The 24,032-nt window shown below is 39.9% G+C and overlaps 1 protein-coding gene across 11 annotated transcripts; it reads left to right on the top strand.

Moving 5' to 3' along the window:
• Positions 1 to 1,484: 1,484 nt before the first annotated feature.
• Positions 1,485 to 23,738, top strand: map7b (microtubule-associated protein 7b). Of its 11 annotated transcripts, none has more exons than XM_008397984.3 (20): positions 1,485 to 1,653; positions 13,444 to 13,590; positions 13,708 to 13,785; positions 14,241 to 14,404; positions 15,197 to 15,314; positions 15,580 to 15,681; positions 15,984 to 16,094; positions 16,683 to 16,778; positions 18,823 to 18,942; positions 20,400 to 20,572; positions 21,132 to 21,271; positions 21,377 to 21,621; positions 21,699 to 21,849; positions 21,936 to 22,104; positions 22,474 to 22,578; positions 22,661 to 22,711; positions 22,793 to 22,817; positions 22,913 to 23,030; positions 23,111 to 23,298; positions 23,516 to 23,738. In XM_008397984.3, exons 1-20 carry the CDS (start codon positions 1,497 to 1,499, stop codon positions 23,524 to 23,526), a joined length of 2,469 nt encoding a protein of 822 aa, XP_008396206.2. In that variant the 5' UTR covers positions 1,485 to 1,496; the 3' UTR covers positions 23,527 to 23,738. The 11 variants fall into 11 exon arrangements, with proteins under 11 accessions (XP_008396206.2, XP_008396213.2, XP_008396212.2 ...); XM_008397985.3 differs by lacking the exon at positions 1,485 to 1,653 and adding an exon at positions 6,114 to 6,291 and having other exon boundaries at positions 20,424 to 20,572; XM_008397986.3 differs by lacking the exon at positions 1,485 to 1,653 and adding an exon at positions 6,114 to 6,291 and having other exon boundaries at positions 21,377 to 21,579.
• The last annotated feature ends 294 nt before the right edge of the window (positions 23,739 to 24,032 follow it).

Genomic DNA, 24,032 nt, shown 5'->3' with positions numbered 1-24,032 from the left:
TATTTTTGTTCTCCAATTAATGACAGGTCAATCAGCCTTTCATCAAAACATTTGAATACAGCCAGATTCATAGAACCTTGATCTCACCTTGTGTGCTTAACCAGCCCACCGAGCTAGTCCTGTTCTGGGATTCTGAGACAGGCAATTTAAACAAATATAAAATAGGGGGGAAAAAATTAGACCGTACACAAAGCCTGAGGAGCTGAAAGAAATGGGACGTCTTCGTCTGGAGGGGATCTGTGTGAAACAACAGCTGGGTGGGGTTGACAGTCTCAGATCAAACCCCCTTTAAATAAAAACACAGGGGAGCTGAATGAGTACTGTTCTTTTTCTCATTCCCACTCGTTTGCTCTCTGCATCTCCCACCCCGTCAGACAACATGTTTATCTGTCTGCCAGTATCCGAGTATATACCTACAGGCCAATCTCCTCCTTCCACCGCCTCCATCTGAGAAATCGCCAAACAGCTGGTTGCCATGGCTCCAGATTTCTGTGCACCAATCAAATCCTGTTTTGCTCAGGGTAAAAGAGAAGGGGCTACACCAGCACAGTCTGGTTAAAAAGCAGGGATATTAAGAGCGATTATCCAGGAACAGCAAAACATTTTGCCAATATTGCAGAATAAATTAACAGACATGTGATATTTGGGCCTCATTGTGTCGAATTGCAATGTCCTTTTGTTATGTCTCTGACATGTTTTGGATTGTAATGGTCTCAAGCATTTTTCATATCTAAACAAAATCTGTACCACCTGCCTCCTGTACTGTACGGATTGAATTTATGAAAGAACCAAAATAACAAAGATACCAAAGCAACAAAAGACACTGAATGTTGTTTTGATGAATGGAAGGTTTCTAAATTGAGAACAGGGCTCCCTCTGCTGGTACTATCGCGAACTTCTATTGAAAACACTTGCAACATGGATTATTGAGGTTTACCATCACAGGAAACTTTTCCTTATTTTGTAAAGTTACGACCACAAACAGTATGTTGTGTATTTTGTTAGGAACTCATGCGACGTGGGCTCAAACTCTTCCCACAGTCCATATCAAGAAGCACGCCGGTAAGGTGTGTTGACAACATGGCTGCTTTCGCCCTCTGAATCCGTGAATGTGGTTTGTTGGTTATCATCTGTATGAATCACAACTGAAACAAACTGAAATTTAACATGGTTTTCCCATGTTAAATTCGCATCGTTTTCCGAAATCACTTCTACTAGTCACCAGATGGCGCTCTTATACATTGTGCGTTTAATCCAGAACTATCTCACCTGGCCCTTCCTCTTATAAAAATGTCTGCAAACCCCCTGGGTAAAGATGATGCCCCTTAGACTTTTCTTCATTTAAAGTAAATCGTGTCTGACCAATCCGAGTGTCAGAAAGCGAATAACATAAATCATTTCAAATATTTTTTTTTCTCTGCAGAAAGCAAAATTCTAATGGATTTTATGTATTATTTCTAAGTAGCACTTTTTTTTCTTGGTGGGGTAGAGTTGGAATGATGAGCCCATACCTGTCCGTGGGAGGAGCCCCAGTCACCGCAGCCCTGTGCAGGGATCAGGTCCCTCTGGTTCCTGCTGCTGATCCCTCTCAGCTGACGTCAGGAGAAATGGCGGAGCAGGATGGCAGCGACACCTCTCCTCCGGAGTCCCAAGGTGAGCTCTAATGCCGAGGCGACTCTTAACTCCTATAAATGATTTTAACTTACAGACATTCCGTCTGAGCCACAGCTCAGCTCACCTGAGCCCCTCTGGTCGTTTCCCCCCCCCTCTCGTTGTTTTAAACTCTAAATTATAAACAAACTCGGGTTCCCCACCGGTCGGTCACGGGAATGGGATTATCTGTCAACCAACTCAACCAACCGGTTGCTTTACTTTATTTGTGCTTGACTTTTTAACTCGAGCCGCTCTCCTTCACACCACTCGAGCCTCTTTAGTTGTTCATTTGTCTTTGCTGTTGAACGACATTGTGAGCTCCTCCTGACGAACACCTGTTGCTGACATTTTGTCAGCTGGTCTCCGTCAGAGCTTCCTCCCTCGATGTGTGACAGGTGGATTAATGGATAAACCGAGGTTTGTTATTCTGGGGACTTGGTGTAAAAAAAAAAAAAAAAAACTCCTTTAAATTTGGTTTATTGATAAACTCACCACCAATGAAATGAAATTGTTCCTTAGACCGGTGTAACTATTTTTCTTTTAGCATCTATTAGTAGCATTAATCAAAGTAGAACTAATTGCTTGTGTGAGTGGATTTTAGTGTATTGGAAAGAAGTTCTGTTGAATGTTTATCTCTTATTACTTGAAAGAAAATAAAAGAGAAACTTTCCCCCCCCACATGTAGCCACACCCCTCCAGTCTAATAGGGATTGAGCAGGTGCTTTTTTATCTATTGTTAGTGTACTAACCTGCTGTGACTCCATGACTGGGATTTGTCATTGTTTTGTCTTCCGTAGTGTGGTGTCTCATGACTGAACGTTTTCTGTTTGGAGGGATTTACAAATGAAGATTAGCGTGTTGTTTTACAGTGTAAATCACTTATTTTTATAATCACTCATCTATTTTTAGCTACAGGATTTTGGCAACAAAAATAAACAAGTCAAAAATATGAATTGTACTTATGAGAAGTTAAAACGAATAATGGGTAATAAATCAGAGCCTTATCTTTTCTTTTGTAAATTTTGCTGTTGGGTTTGTATGCTTGCTAGTATGATCTTAAGTTTATGTGAAAGCATAGCTGTTACTTGTATTCCAAACCTTTTATTCACAGAAAGTTTTAATCTGTTTGTGAATAAAATTATTTGCTGTTTTATTACAAATAATGTCCAATCAAGTAGGCATGTGCTGGTTTCCTGTATCGAGGAATAACAGGTTTTAAAAACTTATGATTCCTGGATTACTAAACTTCTCACAACACAGTGGTCCCTTTAATTTGTGTTTGCATACAAGAAAGAAGAAAAAAAATCAATACTTTTGGCTGCAAAGACCCCGATGCCCTGATAGTGATGCTATGTAAACAAACTCAAACATGCAGGTGGCAGCATCATGCTGTGGAGATGTCACCAATCACTCTAACTAAGGTGACATTATTTTAAAGCAGTAATTGAAAAAGCCAAGAGCAGCTTGCTTGTTTGATTGTTGTCTAGTATTAGAATAATAAAATGTGTGCATATTATTAAAAAAAAAGATAATTTATGCTTTGCTACTTTAGCAGAACGTGCAATATGTGCTTCTTCTCTGGTTTAAAATAAATGAATTGGATTAGGACTAGTTGCATTTGTAAATATGATGATTCCATACAGCTGTGGTATTTTTACTCAATCATTGTACCGGGAAAACTTAAGACTGCCCGATACCCACTGACCTGCAGCAACAACAAGTTTTTACTCTGAATACAGCCCCAAAGCCTACGCCCCGATGCTATGAATGGGCATTCAGTGTTGGCTTAAGCATGATTAGTTTTATTTGTATTTGTCTGTACACTAATGCCAGTGTAGTGTAGTTTCTCCACTACACTTTCCTTTCTCCAGCACACCTGAGTCATATTAATGGCCTCATTTCCGTCCATTAATATGATTAAGATTGCATGTGAACCTGAGTGATGTTCTGATGAGAAAATTCAGCCAACTGACTCAGATGTGTTGGAGAGGATTTAAAAGTTGCGAGGTAGAATTTAATTTCTGTGTTTGTTTTCTGTTGTTTTGTCTTTAAATTATTTTTTGGCGTACTATTGGCTTTTATTTGACAGTAATCAGACAGAGAGGCAGAGAGAAGTGGGGAAAGACATGCAGCAAAGGCATTGAGGATGGGAGTTAAAATCAGGATGGCCCCGTCGAGGTCTATAGCCTCCGCGTGGAAAAGGGACATGGTGCATGAGAAAATATTTGTTTTCACTATGCATCTCTCCATTCTCCCTTTCCTCCGTTCACACCTACTTCCCTTTTGTCCTTCCTTATTTCCTTCCTTCCTGGTGCCTTGCCCAGCTGCTTTGTCCCCCCGACTCCTTTTCCTTTCTTCAATATATTCTTCTTTTCATCTTATGTTTCTTTTGTTGTCCTTCTCTGTGCCCTACTCCGTCTTTGTAGCCATCCTTCCCTTCATTCTTCATTTGTCTTATTCCATCTTACTTGTGCTGTAGCTTCATTCTTTCCTTTCTTTGCTGCATTTCCTCTTTGCCAAAGTTTTTCTGTACCCTTGTCCTCCTCATTTTACTCATTCAAGCCCTTCCTTCTTCCCTTCCTTCCTTGTGTCCTAACTCACTTCCTCCTTTCTGTCTTTTTCAGTCCCCTTATTTCATTGTGTTAACCCGCTTTCCTCTTTCTTCCATTTATTCCTTCCTGTCTTTCAGTTTCTGGTTGCCTACTTATGACATATTCACTGTAGGAATATTAAATGTAAATTTGTGTTAACTATAATATCCCAGTATCAATACATCCACACTCAATTATGAACTTCATGTACCTTTTTCATGTAAAAATCCTATTTGTTCTTTTGCCTTATTGCCACACTGAATATGAGTGAGAAGGGCGTGTTGCAGAGCCTATCACGTTAAAGTCAGGTGTAGGCTTACAGCACTGCTGTGTCCTGTGGGGACAAAGATCAGATTGCTCGTCCATGATTGTGTTTGTGCAGCACATGCTCTCTGAGGAGATGAGGCTGCAACTATTGGCCTGAATTCCTTTATATTATTATTATTGGGAAAAAGTTATTTTAATAGAGATATTTAATAAATAGCCCCAATGACATACTACTGATTAAGCATTTTGACTTCACAAATGTATAAAGTATATTTACAGTCCTTACAACTTTTCGCATTTTGCCTTGTTATTGCTATAAATGTTAGTTTTGTATATTAAGATTGTATGTGAGTAGCAGCAAACTAGTGCTTCACTGTGAAGTAGAAAGAAAAGCAACGTTTTTTGTTGTTTTTTTAAAAATAATGAATAAAAAACTGAAATAAAAAATACATGTACACTGGGGAACCCAGAGTTAATGCTTCTTAAAACTATCTGGATTATTTTTTTATTTTTAAGTTCGCTTGCTTATTTGTTTGTTTGCTTATTTGTTTGTTTGTTTGTTTGTTTGTTTGTTTGTTTGGGTGTGGGAGAATATGCCATAAGCGGTTGGTACGCTGAGTCTTATGGGAACATAAAAGAACAGGTTGAATATACACGCATCAATCGAGCATAACTTGCTACCAGAAACTGGCCCATATAAAAATAATATGATTTCTCTTTAAGTGGAGACGGTGGGTGGAGCCATAAACCATGTGCTCTCTGGACTCCTTCCAAAAGCAATGGCTCCAGTACTGCATTATTTGACTTGGAGTGGTAGCATCCAGCAACTGTGCTTTGTTGCTCTGACGTCCACCTGTCAAACTCCTACTCTTGCACTGTGTCACTGGTCCATGTGCTGCTGTTGTCAGGGAAACCCATTACGTTGTACCAGCTCACCTTCCACTACTGGAGCTGCACTGAATATTTTATCGACTCTCCTAACCTCTTTTCATCCTCCTTGTCCCTGTGTGCGCATATCCTCGTACAGTAGAAGGAAATGCTATGTGATGTAATTCTCCTGGCAGATTTGCAGATGAGATCTAGTGGGGGGACTATAAAGACGGGAGGTGGGGGGGTGTGTGTGGAGACAGCAGATGCAGCATCCTCCTGAGGAGCGCAGGAGTCACTTGTGCGGTTCTTACAGACCTCTGCGGAGCCACTCTTGTGGATTAAGTCTTCTTTTCTAAGCCACTCCACCAGAGCTCACCCTCATCCTCACTCTCGCTGCTCGCTGGTCCTCTGAGCTGCTGTGTTTGTCTGCATCCCTTTCCTTCCTCTGCACTGCACTGGGTTTATTCTTGACTCATCATTTTTTTTTTGCCTTTCTTTGGCTGTCCTCAAAATTACTTTATTTTTGTATCATCTGCAAACCTTTTTAGCTTTAAAGTAGCTCGTTTAACATGGCTGCGGGTATTTATCTGTAAGACACCTGCATCTTCCTGAAGAAGAGCGCTGTTAGGGGTGACCCTGACCTCCAAAGTCCTCCGGAACAGTTCCCTATCTCCTTTGGGTGGGGTGGGATGGGCAGGGCTCGGGTAAGTTAGCCTGGGGGCTTGAGCGGTTGCAACAGGGCAGGCGATGCCGGATAGGAAAGCAGGAGGAGGTGGAGGAAGTGGATCACCCAGAGACAAGTGGAAGCTGAGGAAGAGAGGCAGCCGGCTGACGATTCAACCGCTCTGTACCATCACTGAGGAAGAGGAGGTACAGAGACGGAGGGAGGCTGGCAGGAAGAAGAAACGAGGTATGAAGGAAAGTAGACTGACTGGGTGTCCACTGTGACCGTGCAAGTTTGAGTGTGCGTTAACGTATCTAAATTAAGGGCATTATCTGGGGCAAAGAGTTTATAATTGAACTGAGGAAACTTTGAGCATTCTCCAGAGAGTCGGAGCTGCAGATGCTCTGAAAATGTGACGCACCAAAGATTTGTGGACTTTTTTTTTTTTCTTTTTACTGCATGGCTCATTATATATTTATACTCAAAAGTAAAATCTCTTGCTGCACTTTCCTTTATGGGGTTTGGATTAGAATGCGCTTCGCAGACATCGTTGGTGTGCAGGGTCTGTGATGATGGACACTTTTGTTTGTGCAAGAAAGAAAATTAGCTGAGGCTGCAAGATTAGGTCAAGACAAGGACAGCAGAGATGAGAGCGGAGGTGCAGTGTGCTTTACACGTGTATGTGATGGCAATGCGTTTGTAAGCAAAGAGGTCCTGTCAACACCCCAGCATACGACTGCAGTCGCAGCAGTAAGAAATGTGCAGTGCTGGGACTTTCTCTTAAAATTGGCAGGTCTTCAAAAGTTAAATATTTCTGGTAATACTTTAAGAAGAGGCTGGAATTATAGCTTTTACCTGTTTTTGGTCAGAAGATACCATAACCGACAACAGTAGTGGCCGAAAACTGACGCATCACCCTGAACATGATATTAGAACTGACAAACAGGCTTTTTTTTAATGGCACATCTTGAACTGAACTAAATGCACATCAACATTGGAAGAAAAACCTGTTAGAGACTGCAGCTGACGCTGTGGTTCACACTCCATCAGGATGACCCTCAATCTATAGCCAGAGCTACAATGGCAAATTTTAGATCTTAACAAATTTGAGTATTGAGGTGCCCAGACCTACATTTGGTTAAGAATATACAGCAAAACTTTTTTGCTTGTTTTTCACTGACTCCATCCTTTGACTGAGCTGACCTATTTTGCAACTAAAATGGGGAAAAGTCTCAGCAGAAGTCTTTCCATGTTGCAACTATGAACGACTTTGCTTTCCCAATAAAATACACTGTCAGTTTGAGGGTGAAAAATGACATAAATGTGTAAAAATACAAAGGGTTTAAACATTTTTGATACATGCTATGTGTTTTAACTGGAAGGAACAGCTGAAATTTTTTTTGCTTCACTGTATTTTGACTGTTTAAATTGCTTTGCAAATATTTTCCCAGAAAATTATCAGATGAAGTAATATCGTCTTTTACTCGAATCACAAACTTTGTGGACAATTCAAAAGTATAATAATGTGGCTTCTGAGAAATGTCTTGACAAAAGTAAGATGGCAAACTTTCAGTCTGATTTTTGTTTTTGCCTAAAAATTGCTCTTTGTGAGTACCTAGCAGACATTCTTAGGTTTGAGGCTGAAGACAATGCAGCTCGGACCACAAAATTATAAAACGCACTGTTGTTGCACCTTTCGTCCAGAGCTGTAAAGGAATACTCTCAACCCTGCCCCCTTTGCCGCTCCGGTGTTTGGAGGTTACAGTTTGGCTTAGCATTAGCAGCAGCTAATCCTCTCAGGCTGCAGGGAAGGAAGGAGCTACACACTGTGCCTGCCTGTTACCCACTGGCCTGGACGGCAGAGCATTAATCGCCAACTCTGACCATTTAATCTGACCGGCGATGAATGCAGATAGACTGGGGGTGGGGAGGGTGTGCAGACAGACAGACAACGAGCGTAGGAGGAGGGAGGGGCAGATTAAACAGTCACACTCTCTCTTATATCTCACTCTGTGTAACACATATTCATGCAAAACGGCATAAACACACATGCACACGCAGACAAAAGGATGGGGACTGGCGTGTCAGCAGCGGTGACACCGACTGACCTCGCTCATTTTCTAAATCTAATTTAGAAAAAGCCGGATGGAGGAGTTTTGCTTTTGGTTTCTACCTGGACTGTGGACTTTGTGTTTGAGCTCAGATTCTGTCAGGAAGAATGTTTTCAGGAAGTAGGAACCTTGCTGCCGGTCCCGTGATTGATCTAGCTGAAGTGGACAGACCAGGCAGGGTCAGATGTCCCACGTTTGGATTAATACATCTGACATTATGAACAACTCAGGTAAAACCTTGTGCTTTGGCCAACTGGAGGATCTGTATTAAATACAACTTTATTATATTTTGATCAATCAATAGGTGAAGCTAAGAACTGTGGGAAAGAGGAGTGAAAGTGCATAAGATTGGGTTTTATTATGGTCAGAAGTCAAAGAAGGTACATTGACTGCATCTTTTACTGTGCTTTATGCTTTTAGTTCACCAAAATCTCATTACCATCTGGAGATTTTTGTACTTATATTCTGTACAATATTATATTTTGGCAGGGGGGAAAAAAGCAAAAAACTTTTATCTCCAAAAATTGAACTCTTAAATGAAATGAACAAATCTTCTACATGTACACGAATGCTGTCTGGCTAAAGTCATGTGCTATCTTAGTTATTTTCAGCTGATTTTTATCACCGAAACCACAGACAGATATGAAGGGCGATAAATACAGTTGATTTTCACGAGAAAACAAAAGTAAAATTGGAGATGCACAGCAAAAATGTCCTTTTCACCACTTAAATTGTCGGTTTAAACATCTTCAAACACAAACCACCATCTTCCAGTTTCTGAGAAGCCCCGCCTCCCTTTTTATGCTTTTTAATGTAGTTCATTACTTAACCCACATAGTTGAATCTTTAAAAAAAACAATGTTGGAAGCTTAAGAGCAGCGTGACAGGTGGACCTGGTGACAGGAAGCCTCTACTGTGAGCAGGTTCAGTTACACCGCATAGAAGGTTTAATGTGTTTGCGAATGGTGTTAAACAGCAGGCGAGTGTGCACGAGCAAATACACTTTGGGCTATCGGAGGTTTGTTGATTCAGTGACCTCTGCAACAGATGGATGCCTGTGAGATGCACAGGAAGGACACAGCTACGCTGAAAGTATATCGGATCAGTGGAGAGGTTATTGCAACTGATTGTTTTTTAAGATATGCTATTTGTACCAACAGCTTGATTTTACACTTGTTATTATTATCACTTACTTGGCATGAGGTGTCCGTCGCTACTCTGGCATGAAATACTCTAGCGCTTTTAGGTTATTGGGTTTTTACTGCATGGGTTCCATAAACTCCAAGTAAACGTTCATGTTTGAAGCAGAAATGTAAGGCAATGTTTGGATTGATGTTTAAATCTTTTATTTTAATGGACAATATTGCTTCATTTTGTGGGGATAAATTGGAAAATTATATTGCTTAATATTGCAATGACAATCTCAAATCACTGCAGTATAGAAAACACATGGAAAAATAAACTAGAGACCAGAAAAGTAGCATTTCTACACTCTTGTTTCTATCTTTGTATGAAATATCCATTCATTCGTCCATCTGATCTTTTGTTTTCCAGACTTTGTGCTTAAAGCCTAACTTTGCAGTAAATTCACTTAATTTATTTTGTATTTTCACATAAAGATTGCATTAAGAACTTAAGTATCTTCTGTAAAAGTATGACATTTTCTCAGGAGTACATTGTGGGAACACGCTGTATGATTGTTTCTGTATCTCCTCTTTACTTTCTTTCCAATCTATAATCAATCTACGAACTTTAACCAATTGGTGACAAAATCATGTTTGCACATTTAGAGCAGTGAATTATTTCAACGGGCTAAAATATGTGCGGTTGGTGCGTAATAGCTGAATTAATGGGACTAGGATGTCACATCAAAATCCTACACCGAGTTAGTATGAAGAAGACACTTTTGTATCTCATTAAATATGTATTTACCTCAACACAGTCTCATGTTTTGAGCAAGTGCTTGTTCACATATATATTTGATCGCCTCTGTGTAGCTTTCTTTTGGGCGATGCGCACTGCTTTGTGCATTTGTTTTAAGAACAGCAGAGTGGGGCTGTACCAAGATAAGTGGGGCAGAAAGCACCTCACACTACTGAGCACCCTGTTCTGCATGCTGCACTCAAAATACAGTTGATTTAAGCTTTCACTTCTTGGTGAATCCATTCCCATAAACTCCACTATATTTGGTGTTGGTGTTTTCCAATCACTTTGAGATACTCTAAGTAGGAATGCACCAATCAGGCGGTCAGAGGCTAGAACTCTGTGCCCAAACATCAGCTGCTACATCTCAAATATATGCTTTGATGGATCGTTTGAGATAATGCAATGCCTTCATTTGTGCTAGACTCAAAACTGTGACATCTACCAAAGAACCTGTAGCATATTTTTTCCATTTGATGTTTTATCATCAGAATAGGTAGCTCAAAAGGAAACTAGACATTGTCAATAAGAAAGGACCCAATCAGTTAGTTCAGATGAGATTAATGTTTTGCTCTCTCATAAGTTACTCTATATAATAGACATGTTTTTGGACATCTTGTAAGGATTCCTGTTTAACTCTCTAGATATACATTTCATAAGTTTCTCACTATTAGACGGCCTTTTAGGGCAGACTCTAAAATGAAATGAGCAGGTTTTATCTCATCTGAATCTGACCTTTTCTGGATGAGTTGTGGGAATAAAGAGCTGGGCAAAGTTGGCTATGAGGGAACATATTTGAATGGGACATTGAACGAGGTTTATTCAAAGCTTTGTGAATCAAAACAAGTTGCCAGTTGTGGTGGCGTGTTGCCCCCCCTACTTGATGTTGACCTCCGAAGTGCAAATATTTTTTTTCTAATGTCATGCCAAGCTCATAATGAGTTTCTAGACAAATATTAAGTTAAATATTGAGATGCGGGAAATGATCCTTTCCTTTTTGAGCCGATCTTTTATATGAGGAAATGGATTTTCAGGCGCGAACAAAGTCCTGGTGCTGCCTTTCTTGTTGTAACAATAGTCATTATGACCACATCTACCTGAGGCAATGCAGACCTGTGAATGCGTGTGTACACACCTCTGCAGCTGCCCCATACACGGTTACACACAATACCCAGTCAACTATGACCTGATTGTCTTTTCTCTACTCTTTTTGTCAGTTCGTGTAAAACTGTTAAGCCTGCGGTGGGTGGAGTCGGCGAAGTCAGGCACACGAAAGGAAGTACACAAGAAATTGAGAATCAGGAGTTTTAAATAGACACTTTAAACACCGGTGGAGTCAGATATGAAATCTATATTTTGCTCTTCTTTTGCCTTGTTGTGGGTAATTACTAGACATGCTGTGATGTTGCTGAAAAGATAGGAAGCCCACATGAGTGTTGGAAGTGTATTATTTTAGTTGGACTTGGAGGAATTGAATGAATTGTGACATTTGCCTCTTCCACACAAATTTCTGTTTCATTATTCAAGTTATATTTGTATATAACCCTGTTTTTGTCTTCTTGACTTGCTAGTGGCACTAATATTACAACTCATAGGGTTGTTTTAGTGCTTTTCTATCACATCTTAAATAAAACTTTGTTTCCAAATGGCTAAAATTAAGAGCTGAGTCACCCTGGAGCCAATAGAACCAATGATCAAGCTCAACTCTATAAGAAGTGAACTTTGGTGATAACAAAATAATATGAATATTGAACAATGTTTTTTTTTCTATCAGGAGAGGCAACCATGTAATAGAAACCACAGGGACACTCTTGGTCTGAATTTATTCACACAGCTCATAAGAAGTGCTTGTTTTTACAAATCTTAGATTTATTGCTGCAAGCATTTTCCAGACATATAAACATATTTTCACCTTTGCACTATAATGCAGCTACAGTATGGCTTAAGTTTATCAGAATGCAGCCTGCATGGAGTTTGCATGCACTCATGTAAACTCCATGCAGAAAAACCCCACATGGGAATTTGAATGCAGGACCTTTCTTTCTTTTTATTTTGGTTTCAAAAGTATGCACATCTCATGATGAACATGAAGGGTTTTTTTTCATTCTGTGATATACATTAACAATTGGAATTAGTTGGTCAGACCTCAGTGAGAATGAGAAATTGTCCAAGAAAAGCTAAGTACAGATATTTTATTGAGATTTTTAACCTTAGTATTCAGGATTATGACATGTAAGTCTCCACCATTGTACTATGATAATTCACAACTCATGATCAATAATAAAGATTGTCAATAATTCCTATTAATGATTAGTTAAGCAGTCGCATTTGGACAAGTCCACTACCTTGATAGTAAAATTACGGAAATGAGCTTTGACTTCTGACACGTAAATAATAATACTAATAATACTACTACTAGGCACAGTAAAAAGAAAGTTCTGGGACTTGTGGAAGTTATTATGGTATGGTTTTAAATATTTTGTAGAATAAAACATTATTTAGAGAAAATCTTTTTTTCCCCTTTTTGTTTTTTACAATTTAAGTAATTTAACAGTTGTGTAAAGAGTAGATAATTTTTAAGTGGACACTTTAGATCAGATATTTCGATGTTTGTTTAGTGAGAATCATTACACAGGAAACACTCATTCATTCAATCAATCAATCAATCAATCAATCAATCAATCAATCAATCAATCAATCAAATTTTATTTGTATAGCACATTTCAGCAGCAAGGCATTTCAAAGTGCTTTACATAATTAAAATAAAAACAGCTTGTGACATTAAATAAACAGTGAGAAAGAGGAAGAGATTTAAAAAAAACAGATAAAAACATTCATTAAAACGTAGAAAAGAAATAAAAAGAAATGAAAAACATTAAAGACATAAAAACATGGACCCTATGCACTCTATCGGTAACATGCACTCTAACCCTAATTTAGCCATAAGCAACTCTAAACAGGTGGGTTTTAAGTTGAGATTTAAAGGCACCCAGTGTTTCAGCTGTTCCTAACTAAATAGTGTGATGAACCAGAATATCCTGTCATTCTGGTCCTTTCAAATGTAAAAACTTTATTGAAATCTAATTAAATCACTTCCGAACCTACACACGGCAGGGATGCAGGCTTTGTTGTAATGAATCTTAAATTTAGGGTCTGAGGAAAAACATCACCCTGTGGGAATAATGCTGACTGTAATTTGGAGGTAAAACTTTTGTGGCTGGGGGGTGATTTTTCATTTTTTCATGTTGGACCAATTAATCTCCACTTGTGACTTAATGTTTTCATGGCTCTGATGTATCCTTTCCCCCGCCCCATCTCAGTTTCTTTGCTCAGTGTTTGATGCCAATCTGTTTTTTTTTCTCAGCATCTTACTCCCAGTATAGATCTGAGGATGGTCGAGGGTCTTCAGCCTCTGGGCAGACCTACTCCCCCACTGGGACACCTATACCCCCTCCCATTCCTAACCGGACCACCAGCAAAAACACAAGTAGTTATGCTGCTACCAAAACAGGTAACTCATTTAGAACAAATGCATTTTACTGAAAAAAACCCTGCTAGTTTCTCCTGTTTGTTTTTTTTCCCCTCTAAAGGGAAAACTTGCTAATAGTACTAGTAAACTGTGCTGCAGACTCGTTGCTCTTTAACAAGATTGATGAGAGACAGAGGCTGGCCCGTGAGCGCAGGGAGGAGCGGGAAAAACAGAATGGTAAGCACCCTTTATCTTCATGTGTTTGACAGTCATTCAGAGGGAAATTGATGTTTTAAAGTGAATCTGTGGCTGTTCTTCTTTATTCTCTCCTGACATTTTGTGGCTGAACTTGGTTGGCAGCTGTGAAGTGTCGGTTTCCCTGGAAGTTACATAAAATCCAGGGTGAACCCAGGCATCCAGTTGCCATGGATTCTACCTTACATAATACGGCAGTGAATCAGGCAGGTCTTAGGAAGACCGAAAAGTCAAAAGCTGTTTGTTACACATGCTGATCATGTTTTACATAAGTCAAAGATCTGACTTCATATAAGGATTTACTTTGTGCTGGAAGTTACAGCATTCTCATGGGAAGTGCAGTTGACCCTTCTTGTTGATGTTTGTGTGCGTGTGTATGCGTGTGAATTTAATTATGCGAGTCAAATTCCAACTTGTCTGTGCGTACATGCATGCAGCTGCCAAGGAGGCCCAGTGGCAGGCGCGCGAGGAGAGAGCGAGGCAGCACTATGAGAAACAGTTGGAGGAGAGGAAGAAAAAACTGGAAGAGCAGCGGATCAAAGAGGAGAAAAGACGGACCGCTGTGGATGAGAAGCGAAGGCAAAAGCAAGATGAGGACAGGGTATACATCCGTTTGGATTTATTTATGCTTGACAAGCCTAAAAAAAATGTATAAAAGAAAGTTAATAAAAGATAAATAAGAGTGGCAACCATTACGGATTGCTCATAAGTTATAAAAAAACTGCAATGATATGAATATTTTTTGACATCACATCCGATCTGTTTGGATAAAATAAGTTCATCAAATGATATACGTTAATCAATTAATTGTGTATACTTGCTTGTCTTTGTAGGATTATAGTGGGGGATTCAAATATAGTTAGAATAAAAATCTCTAAAAATTGTCCTGGCTAAGTTTTTCTGGCAATAATTTTGGCTATTCTAACTGACCTAAAAACAAGACGAGTATGAGAAAGAATATGTTTGTATCTTTTTATTTGGTGTATTTAATCTTCTGGTTTCAACTGTATAGACTTGGCTTCAAGTTTTTTTATGTTTCAACAATGCTTCACATACACGTGGAAGCTGAAATTTAAACTAACACTTTTCACGGGGGCTTTTATTACTCACACTCACCCTGGTTCAGTTACACTAAATTTGATCTGTAAGTGAAGTGGTAACTTTGGTACTTTTTTTCATTGCTCCTTCACTCCCATTTCTATTTGTTTGCGATACAAGTATTATTTGGATGATTTTTCTCCTAATTTATTTGGCGTATGTCACACAGCCATAAAACTAGTGTACAAAAACACTTTCTTCACTACCACAGAGACTGAAGAGATTATATTGAGCTTGTTCAAAGCCTAAGAAGTTGCCACATCGAGGAATTTCTCTTTTGTTGTTCTGACTGAAGGTGCGTCATGAGGCAGTGATACGCCGCACGCTGGAGCGGAGCCAGAAAACCAGACCGAAGCAAAACCGCTGGTCCTGGGGAGGAGCGCTGCACACCAACACTCCAAGCATACCAGCTGGTACTGAAACACATTCATACCCGCAAAGGCCCTGTACAAACACATCGAGTCCGCCACAGAAATCACAAACTTTTCCAGCCGCCTCAGCTTGTCAGAATAGTTCTGCCATGTTTATTTTTGCACTTTTCAAGCTCACTGCCTTCTGTTATTACTGCTTACTCACACCCTTCTCTGCCTTCCCTGTCTTTCTCTCTTTCATTCTCATGTTCAACTTCTGTCTGACTCATTCCCTCCTCTATCTCGTCTTTGCTCTTTCTCGGTTCAGGTTTTGTGGAGTCTGCTTTCCTCTGTCCACTCGACCTTGCTGGACTGGAGCACATGCAAAGTGCTTTCAGTTTCTACCGCAGATACGGATTGACGTCCCACTGTGAATATTATAGCTCTGTGTCAGTTAGCTGGCTGGTTTTAGAGCACTAGCAGTAGTACACATGTAGACCGATGTGGGTGACATCGTTAGTATTTGGTTAGCAGCGCACCATGTTACCCCAAAGTCATATCGCAAAGACACAATATTTCCATTTAGCACTAATTCATTTATTTTTTTAGGAGTTGGTAGTTTTCCAGTTCTAACCTAAATTAACGAATGCATAGGAAGTTAAAGTCTGCTGGGTCAGATCTCACTTCCTTTTGTTTGCCATCATTAATTTATTTTTCTCATTTTGACTGTAGATGCTGACAGAAGGTCAGTGTCCACCGTGAATTTATCCAAACACACGGATCCCATCATTACCAAGCGCCTCTCCTCCTCATCTGCCACACTGCTGAACTCGCCAGACAGAGGTAATGAAAGTCATGACATGCACATGTCACTTCCTAATATTTTCGTATCCTTTTTATGGGATGTTCCATAAGACTTTTAGCTGACAGTTGGATTGTGCTAAATCTTTGTTGTGAAGGTTAATAAGAATATTTGACTTGGTGTTAGTCTACAGAAATTATGATAATTGGAATTTATTGATTGTTACTTTGTAGATTCATTTAGCACAAAGTTTTTTCAATTTTATTTTTTTTTTTTTAAATTTATAATTTTTTTCATTTATGTCAGGCCATGTACACACACGGATCTATATAAAAAAATAAATATCTCTTCCACATTGTTTTCAAAAATAATATTGTACACATGGGATCGGTAACAGTGTATTGGAATGTAAAGTTAACACACAAGACGATGACGATTGGGAATTGTGTTGAGGGAAGTATGTAGAATGTTTACAGTAGCATCATACTTATTGGACAGGTTGGGGAATATTGACCATGTCGTCTAACTCTTGGTGGTGTTTCTTATACTGTTTATTATTTTTGAAGTATATTTTCTCGTGCAAAGTTTAAAACATCATGTATCCTCTGATGTTTATATGTTGCTGACAGGCTTACAGATGAGAACAGCTTCCACCCCTGTAATAAGCAAAGCTCAGTCCAAACCCCGCCTACATCAGGGGAAGACCACGCAGCACAAAAACACAGGTTTCATCAAGGGCACTTTTGACTTCTTATGTTATGATGCACAGAGCAGAAAAGATCATGGGCTGAAAACTGTGAATGAAAGTAAAAAAAAAAGAAGATGGTTCCTTTAAATTTAAACGATGGACGTCCGCATTCTGATTGCAGATTAGGTTTAAATTACAACTCACAACTGTTCACTGTGCTATGAATCAGCACATGCTTCCACTTGAGTATTTAATCACTAGGATTGGGCTCCAACGTAACTCCTTTCTATAATCCTCTGTAGGATAATCCTGTTTTTTTATGGGAATGCTATATACAGTATGCATCATGGCTAAAAAAATGCCATGTTCTATATTATCAAGCTTGTTTACCAGTTAATTCCATTTAAAACCTTCTTCAATACCTCAATTTCTATACCAAAAAAACCCCAATAATTAGGCATAATTAAAAATTATACATATACTATAAATTGTTTAGCAATACCATGCGTTGAGCATTCATTCCTTCAGTTTTCAGCTTGTTATCTTTTACTTGCATACTTATGAAAAGTATTCACCCCATTACATTACTTCTTTTTTGCATATTTCATATAGCCAATAAATTTTAATGTCAATCAAAGATAAACTGAGCAAATATAAAAATCTGTTTTTTATGTCGTAATTAATTTATTAAGGACAAAAGTTATCTTAACCAACCTGCCTGACATATAGAGTCAAGAAATTACTTAAATATACAACAGGTCAATAAGATCTAAGGGACATGTTATGCCCCAATCTAAATAAATTTAAAGATTGATATACCTTTATATCTATCTGTCTAAAAAGAGAATAATAGCAAAAACCAAGAGGTGGCCGGACTACCAAGATTGTTCCAAGAGCACATCATTGACTTATCTTGGAGGTCATAAAAGAAATTAAAACATCTGCAAGCCCATCTTGTTTCAGTTTGAGAAAGTGACTATGACTTCCCAAGAAGAAAGAAATTAGGCGAAAATAGAACCTTTGGAGAAGATGAAAACCAATTATGCCCAAATAACTCAAAGTTCACAAAATTAACTTCCCAAATAACTTTTTGGACAAATAGTCCATGGACTGATGGAACAAGATGGCGATCGGGAGCATCAGCAAGTCCAGTGTTAAGATTTTGAAGTGGCTTAGATACACTTCAGATTTAATCCTGTTGAGACGCTGTGGCGAAATGTTAAACAGGTTCTTACAATTCAGAAGACAGTGGCTCAAAATTCCTCCATTTATTACCAACACTCAATGACGGTTTTTGCCTCCAAGGTGGGCAGAGACATGATAGCGGTCAATTTCTTTTTCACATAGGGGCAGGTTGGTTTGCATAGATTTGTTTTTGTCCTTAAAATTTGAGTTCTCTTCAGGTGTTCACTCTGAGTACAAATTTAAATTTGTCTTATTTTGTTCCTTAATAAATGGAATTATGTTCTAAAAACTGATGTTTGCCTTTACTCAGGTTATCTTTGTCTGACGTTGAAATGTGTTTGATCTATTGAAGTGTGCCAAAGCAAGGAAAACCAAAAGAACTCTGGGGTGAAAGTACTTTTTCAGAGCATTGAAAAAGGTCCAACAACCCAGCCCTGCCGCACTGCATGCTTTGCCTGATGTTGTGTTAAAGTGGGTAAACGGATTATCATGAACATTATTCATACGTGTGTTCCCAGTGAGCAACTGGGGGAGTTATGGTCAGATATTTAAACTGCTTGTATAAAATCCTGGGAAGTCTGGTTTTGAAATCTGATGCTGCATTGTGATATTTTTTATGCTGCAGCCTTCTGTTATTGCTCTCCTACCTGCATCTTGCGTTTTGTGTGCAGTTCACTTCAAGGTGTTTGCTTCCTCTGATACTTACCAGTTAAATGCATGCAATGGGGTGTCAACTTGACTTCTGTTCACCTTTCACTTTGGATAAGTAAAGAGAAGTTGTGCTGGGCCTGCGGATGGTTTATAATCTGCTTTGACTGACTGCTTGGGCTGATAAGAGGGTAGGTAATACTTTTAGCTGTTATCAAAGCTGAGGTGTTGCATGCGTCTGTGTTCAGGACTCCGCCGACTTCCGCTGACGCCATGGGAGAGCAGCATGGTGAACCGTCTACAGCAGCCAACACACTCATACCTGGCCCGGAGCCGCAGCGCCATGAGCTTGTCTGGAGAGCAGTCAGGTAACACACAGTCCGGTCCACGCTTCTTTCACTCTGTGGCATTTAGTTATCCTAAATTTGATGCAAGACTTTCTGCAATCACTCATAAATCTCCACCTGTACAGTAGAAACAAGTCATAATATTTCAACAGAGTGTCTTGACCTCGAGGGTTTTCAATGTTAATAAGATTTGAGTGGATTTAAAGCATTACACTGTCCCAAACTGCCTTTACCAGCCTGTATCAGGGCACCCGAAGCTCACTGTTGGTCACCACACACACGCACGCACGCACACACACACACACACACATATAAACACGCACTGAAGCAGACCGCAAGATCCTGGTGTCTAAGCTGTTTAGGAAGTATTTACCCATTGACAGGGCTGGCTGCTCCTGTCTCCGTAGCAAAATGTTTGCAAGGTTACTGTGTGAACTTTGTACAACTTTGCATTATACAATAATCATATATTATTTTTAATATGTAAGTGTTTTTTTTATGTTGAGAACTACAAATTTCATAAAGAATTATGAAACATTGGTGGGTAGTTTTCTCAAAAGCCTTGCATTTCAGAACAAAGCAAGTTCGAAAAGGATTGTGCATTAGCCACCAAACAGTCACCATGGATGAGTTTTTTTTTTACCAGAAAACAATATAGATTTGTATTTATTTATTTTTTTGGTGAGGAACATCTTACATAGCCAAATATGTCTTTTTTTTTTCTTTTTTACAAATTTATGTATGTGCATTGTACCAACTTTAATAGGAAATATCCAATAGTGAGATCAGTTAGAAAGGTGCATTCATAAGAGTACACATATAACTACTACATGCTCTGGGTTCTCCATATGCATGTGGTAAAGTTCCTTGTTTTCATAAGAAAGGAGCTACTAAGGAAAATATGTTTGGAAGTAATGTGCTAAAGCCTTCACCTACGTTCACCTGTAGGTTTAAACAAAGTTCATTCCGTCTATTTGTCACGTTGCTCTTTGGCCTGACATTAGAAACAATGTGTAAAATGTGCACTTTAGCTTTATGTTCATGTTGTAGTTTGTGCATATGTCCACTATTTGGTGTTGGGTGTTATGTGTAATACTGACTAGCTTGTCCTGATTGAATAATAAACTAAATATGTTTCCCTCTTCGGGGTGTTTCTTGTTGTTAGGTAATGTCTGTATATATGTTGCGCTTCTACTAATCTGTAGCACTAACAGCTTCTTTCTCTCCTGCTTTCTTACTACCAAAACATCACCTTTTCATTCCTGTTCCCCCATGTTTGACCTCCCTAAATGCATGGCTTTATTCATACCATTCACCTAACTTCCTTTGCACTTCCATCTTTCCTTCTGAACTTTATTTTTATGCGTCCTTTTTGCCCAATCTTTTCTGATGTCCCACAAATTCCCACACTGTTCAAAATCATACCTGCTCCAAAACACTCCAAACCTCCCCGCCCGCCTTGTGCATCGTCACGGTAGCCATGCCTGTGTGTCCTCGCTCAGTTTCCTGCCACCCCATGAGCGCCGTGTCATTCAAGACCCTGCAGGCCCAAGTGCTCCCTCACTGTCGCAGCCAGGACAGGAATCTGAGCAGAGAGAAAGCTTCGCCGGCCTCCGCCACCGCTCGGAGGAGGACCACAGGGACTGTGCAGGTATGGAAGGAATATTTCCTAGCACAAATGTTTTTCAAACGGTCACAGAGTCTCAGTCTGGAATCAGCTCTGGGTTTTGACTGGTCTGGCATAACACATGGGAAGGTTTTGATATAAATTATTTGATTGTTGCTTTGTACAGTTTGGGTTTCTGGGGAAAAAAAAAAAAAAGCATCTTGCCAGTATAATGTTGCCACCATCTTGCTTCATCACAGGGATGTGTAAGACATCTTGAACGCTTCTTTAATCCTTCCTTTTCTCACCTGTCCATTTAGATGGGTAGATCCATTTTATTTGAGGGTATCAGAGATAAGGAGGTTGAATAAATATCTATGTCACAGACTTCAATTTCATATTTGTGGGAAAACTTGAAAACCATGCGTGATTTTCTTCTGACTCACAATGTTTGTCGCAACATTTTCATTTGGTATTTAACCACAACAAACTTTTCATTTCATGCTGTGTAAGACATAATTACTTTAGCATGGGATTGTAACAATTTGCTTAGATGATGAGCGAACGAAAAGCAAATATTGTTTTATCATTGCATCTGTGTAAGCATAAGGACCGTGACGGTGTCAGGAAGTCTTGGAGCAATCTGTCCCTTCCACTGGCTCCTGTTCTGACGTTACCTCCCAATAAGTCCTCCATTTCTTCAAGCAAAAAGTCAAACAAGGCAACACCGCCCTCTGCTGGCAGGTAGATTAATCTATTGCTCTCTCCAAAATGAATATGAAGCTTAAGAAAAGTTCTTGTTTTGGCCTTATCTTCTAATATAACATTTTTATTCTCGTTTGATCACAGACCTCCACAGAAGACACTGGGACGTCCCCCAACTCCCAAGCTGCTTAAATCTCCCGTTTCAGATGATCCCGGAAACCTTCGTCCTGTCAGGATCACGCCTGAGCACTCCAAACCCTCAACGCCAACAGCAGCTCCGAAGGTAGAAGGAGAAGAGGAAGAAGGAAAGATTTTCAGTCCTCCTCAACCCAGACCTCAGCCACTGGGTGAGAACAATCCCCCGAGTGAGGCACCAGCTGAAGTCAACGGTCGGTCATAAAGACACAGAAGTAAATCATGCTAGGAGGACAAATTTCTTCAACGATTCTTTTATGATGTTTTCCAGAGACTACAAGCAGTCCCCCAACTCAGAAACCTTCAGCTGGCACCACAGATCCAGAGGAGGCCAGTCGGATCCTGGCCGAAAAACGGCGGCTGGCCCGGGAGCAGAGGGAGAGAGAGGAGGAGGAGCGGAGGCAACAAGAGGAGCAGGCGAGGTACAGAGGCCCTCCGAGGACATCTGGCGGTGTCGCCAACGCTGCAGGTTGACTTGCATCAATGTCATTTGTTTCTCTCCACTCAGATCTGCAAAGGAGGAGATGGCCCGCCGTAAAGCGGAAGAGCGAGCGAAGAGAGAAGAGGAGGCCCAGCGTCTGGCAGAGGAGAGAAGAAAGCAGGAGGAGGAGGAGAGAAAGGCTGAGGAGGAGAAGCTTCAGAGGGAGAGAGAAGAGGCAGAGAGACTCCAGAAACAGGTCAAAGGCACAGCAACCTTTTTTTTTTGTTTTGGTTCCATGATTATAAGTACTTTTATATGTATGAAAACACATTTAGTTTATAAAAAAATATATATATATTTCTTATGATCAATTAAGAATATATTTCAAGCAGAAATGTTATGTCATGACCTAGATAGTAATTGGGAAACCGGAATTTTCCCCAAAATATTAAAAGTCACAATTTCAAGCAAAAATAAAAAAGACAAGTGAGGAGAGAATAGCTTTAATATTCAATAATATCATCATCTGAGTATTTCTATTATTATTCTGATTCAGTGAGATTTACCTGTTGGTGCCGAATTTAGCTGAGCTCTGTCTCAATGCTCGTCTCTGTGTTTGGACTAGAAAGAGGAGGAGGAGTCTCGATTGAGAGAGGAGGCAGAGCGACTGAGGCAGGAGAGGGAGAAGCACTTTCAGAAGGAAGAAGCAGAACGATTGGAGAGAAAAAAGGTGACGTCCTTAAACATTAATAAATAACCCATCCAAAAATCCTCTATGTTATTAAACGTTCTCCTGTCTTTAACTCCTGCAGCGTCTCGAGGAGATCATGAAGAGAACCAGACGCTCAGATACATCAGATAAGGTAAAAGCACATATTGGTTAATAACCGAAAACACGTCTAACACACTTTCAAAATGTTTATTCTCATTTCCCTCATCTCCAGAAAGTCAGGACCGGAGACAGCGCAGGTAACATGAACACACCTCTCTTCTCCCAAAAAACACCTCTCCTCTGTTGTTCCAGTGAAGGACGCCACTGATAGTTACTGTTCTTGTTCCGTCAGTGAGCCCTGGTTCTCCTGCAGCACCTGCAGCCACCGTGCCTCAGACAAACAGCAACAGTCACCAACCTGACCTCAGCCCACAACCCAGCGCCGCTCCTCTGAGCCGCCCTGACCAGAGGTGGTGTACAGTGCAAGCAAATTACACCCCACAGTTTCTATCCTGTTTATTACAAAAAACTTCCACTCTATTTTTGACAGGGAGAACGGTGAGTTCGAAGAGGTGATCTCGCTGCCTTCACATTCCAGGTTGTCTCCTCCTGAAGGAGAGGAGGAGCAGCAGGAGACAGAGGAAGAGGAGAGTAAAGTTTCTGTCGTAGCCTTCATGGAGAACGGTCTTCTAAAGCCTCTGAGTGCAGTTGAAGACCTATCAGCCCAGCAGGGACCAGGTCAGTAAGACTTATATCGCTTATCTATTGTCTTATTATACTACCTAGAGTTGGATATGCGTCATGTTATATGTTCAATTGTAGATGTGTGTGTACAGGAAACACTCGTTCCTTCAGAAAAAAATGTACTTTATTCCTTCATATGTTTAGGTCAGTGAGTTATATTGCATTTATTTATTTGCTCTTATTCCTTTGCCTTTTCTTTTTTGAAATTCAGATGTAGCCTGAAGCCGCTTTGGAACGTGACGACTCCACAGCCATGGAGACGGGAGAAGCCCTCGGAAGGAGGCAGAGAACCATGGAGCTATGAAGACTGAACCAAAGGAGATATTAGCAGCACCATATTTATATTCTCTTTCTCCTGTGGACAAAAAACGCCATTGGCATGTCCCGAAACCGGTGTCTCCAAAGAACGCCAAAAAAAAAAAAAAAAAAGACAATCTTTCCAAGAGAAGTGTCTTTTCCTTTAGGAAACTCAGGCAGAGTTCATTTTCTCGGTGACAGTTGGTCTTATCTTCTTGTTCCTGCCCAGTTCTCCGACGCCCCAAAATCACAAGACAACTTCAACTCCTGAGATTGAGTGAAGAAAAATTTATTAATTTTGTAAACTGAGATTACCTTTTCAGTTTCCAACTATGATACTTGAAGCGTTTTTGTTGTAGATGTTCTTTAATCTAATTTTCAGCGTCTGCAATGCGAAAGGAAAAAAAAAAGAAGGCTCTGATGCAGTTTCC

Source organism: Poecilia reticulata, chromosome 21 (assembly GCF_904066995.2).
Source record: "Poecilia reticulata chromosome 21, P_reticulata-male-v2, whole genome shotgun sequence".
Lineage (NCBI taxonomy): Eukaryota > Metazoa > Chordata > Actinopteri > Cyprinodontiformes > Poeciliidae > Poecilia > Poecilia reticulata.
The sequence above is the reverse complement of the archived record's forward strand: the minus strand, read 5'-3'. Positions and strand labels throughout refer to the sequence as shown.

Bases quoted from the DNA above. Each gene is read 5' to 3' on its own strand.
- map7b (XM_008397983.3), top strand. From the start codon at position 6,129: ATGCCGGATAGGAAAGCAGGAGGAGGTGGAGGAAGTGGATCACCCAGA. The intron at 13,786-14,240 runs GTAAGCACCCTT...ACATGCATGCAG, and splicing joins GGAGCGGGAAAAACAGAATG to CTGCCAAGGAGGCCCAGTGG. The intron at 22,579-22,660 runs GTGACGTCCTTA...TAACTCCTGCAG, and splicing joins AACGATTGGAGAGAAAAAAG to CGTCTCGAGGAGATCATGAA.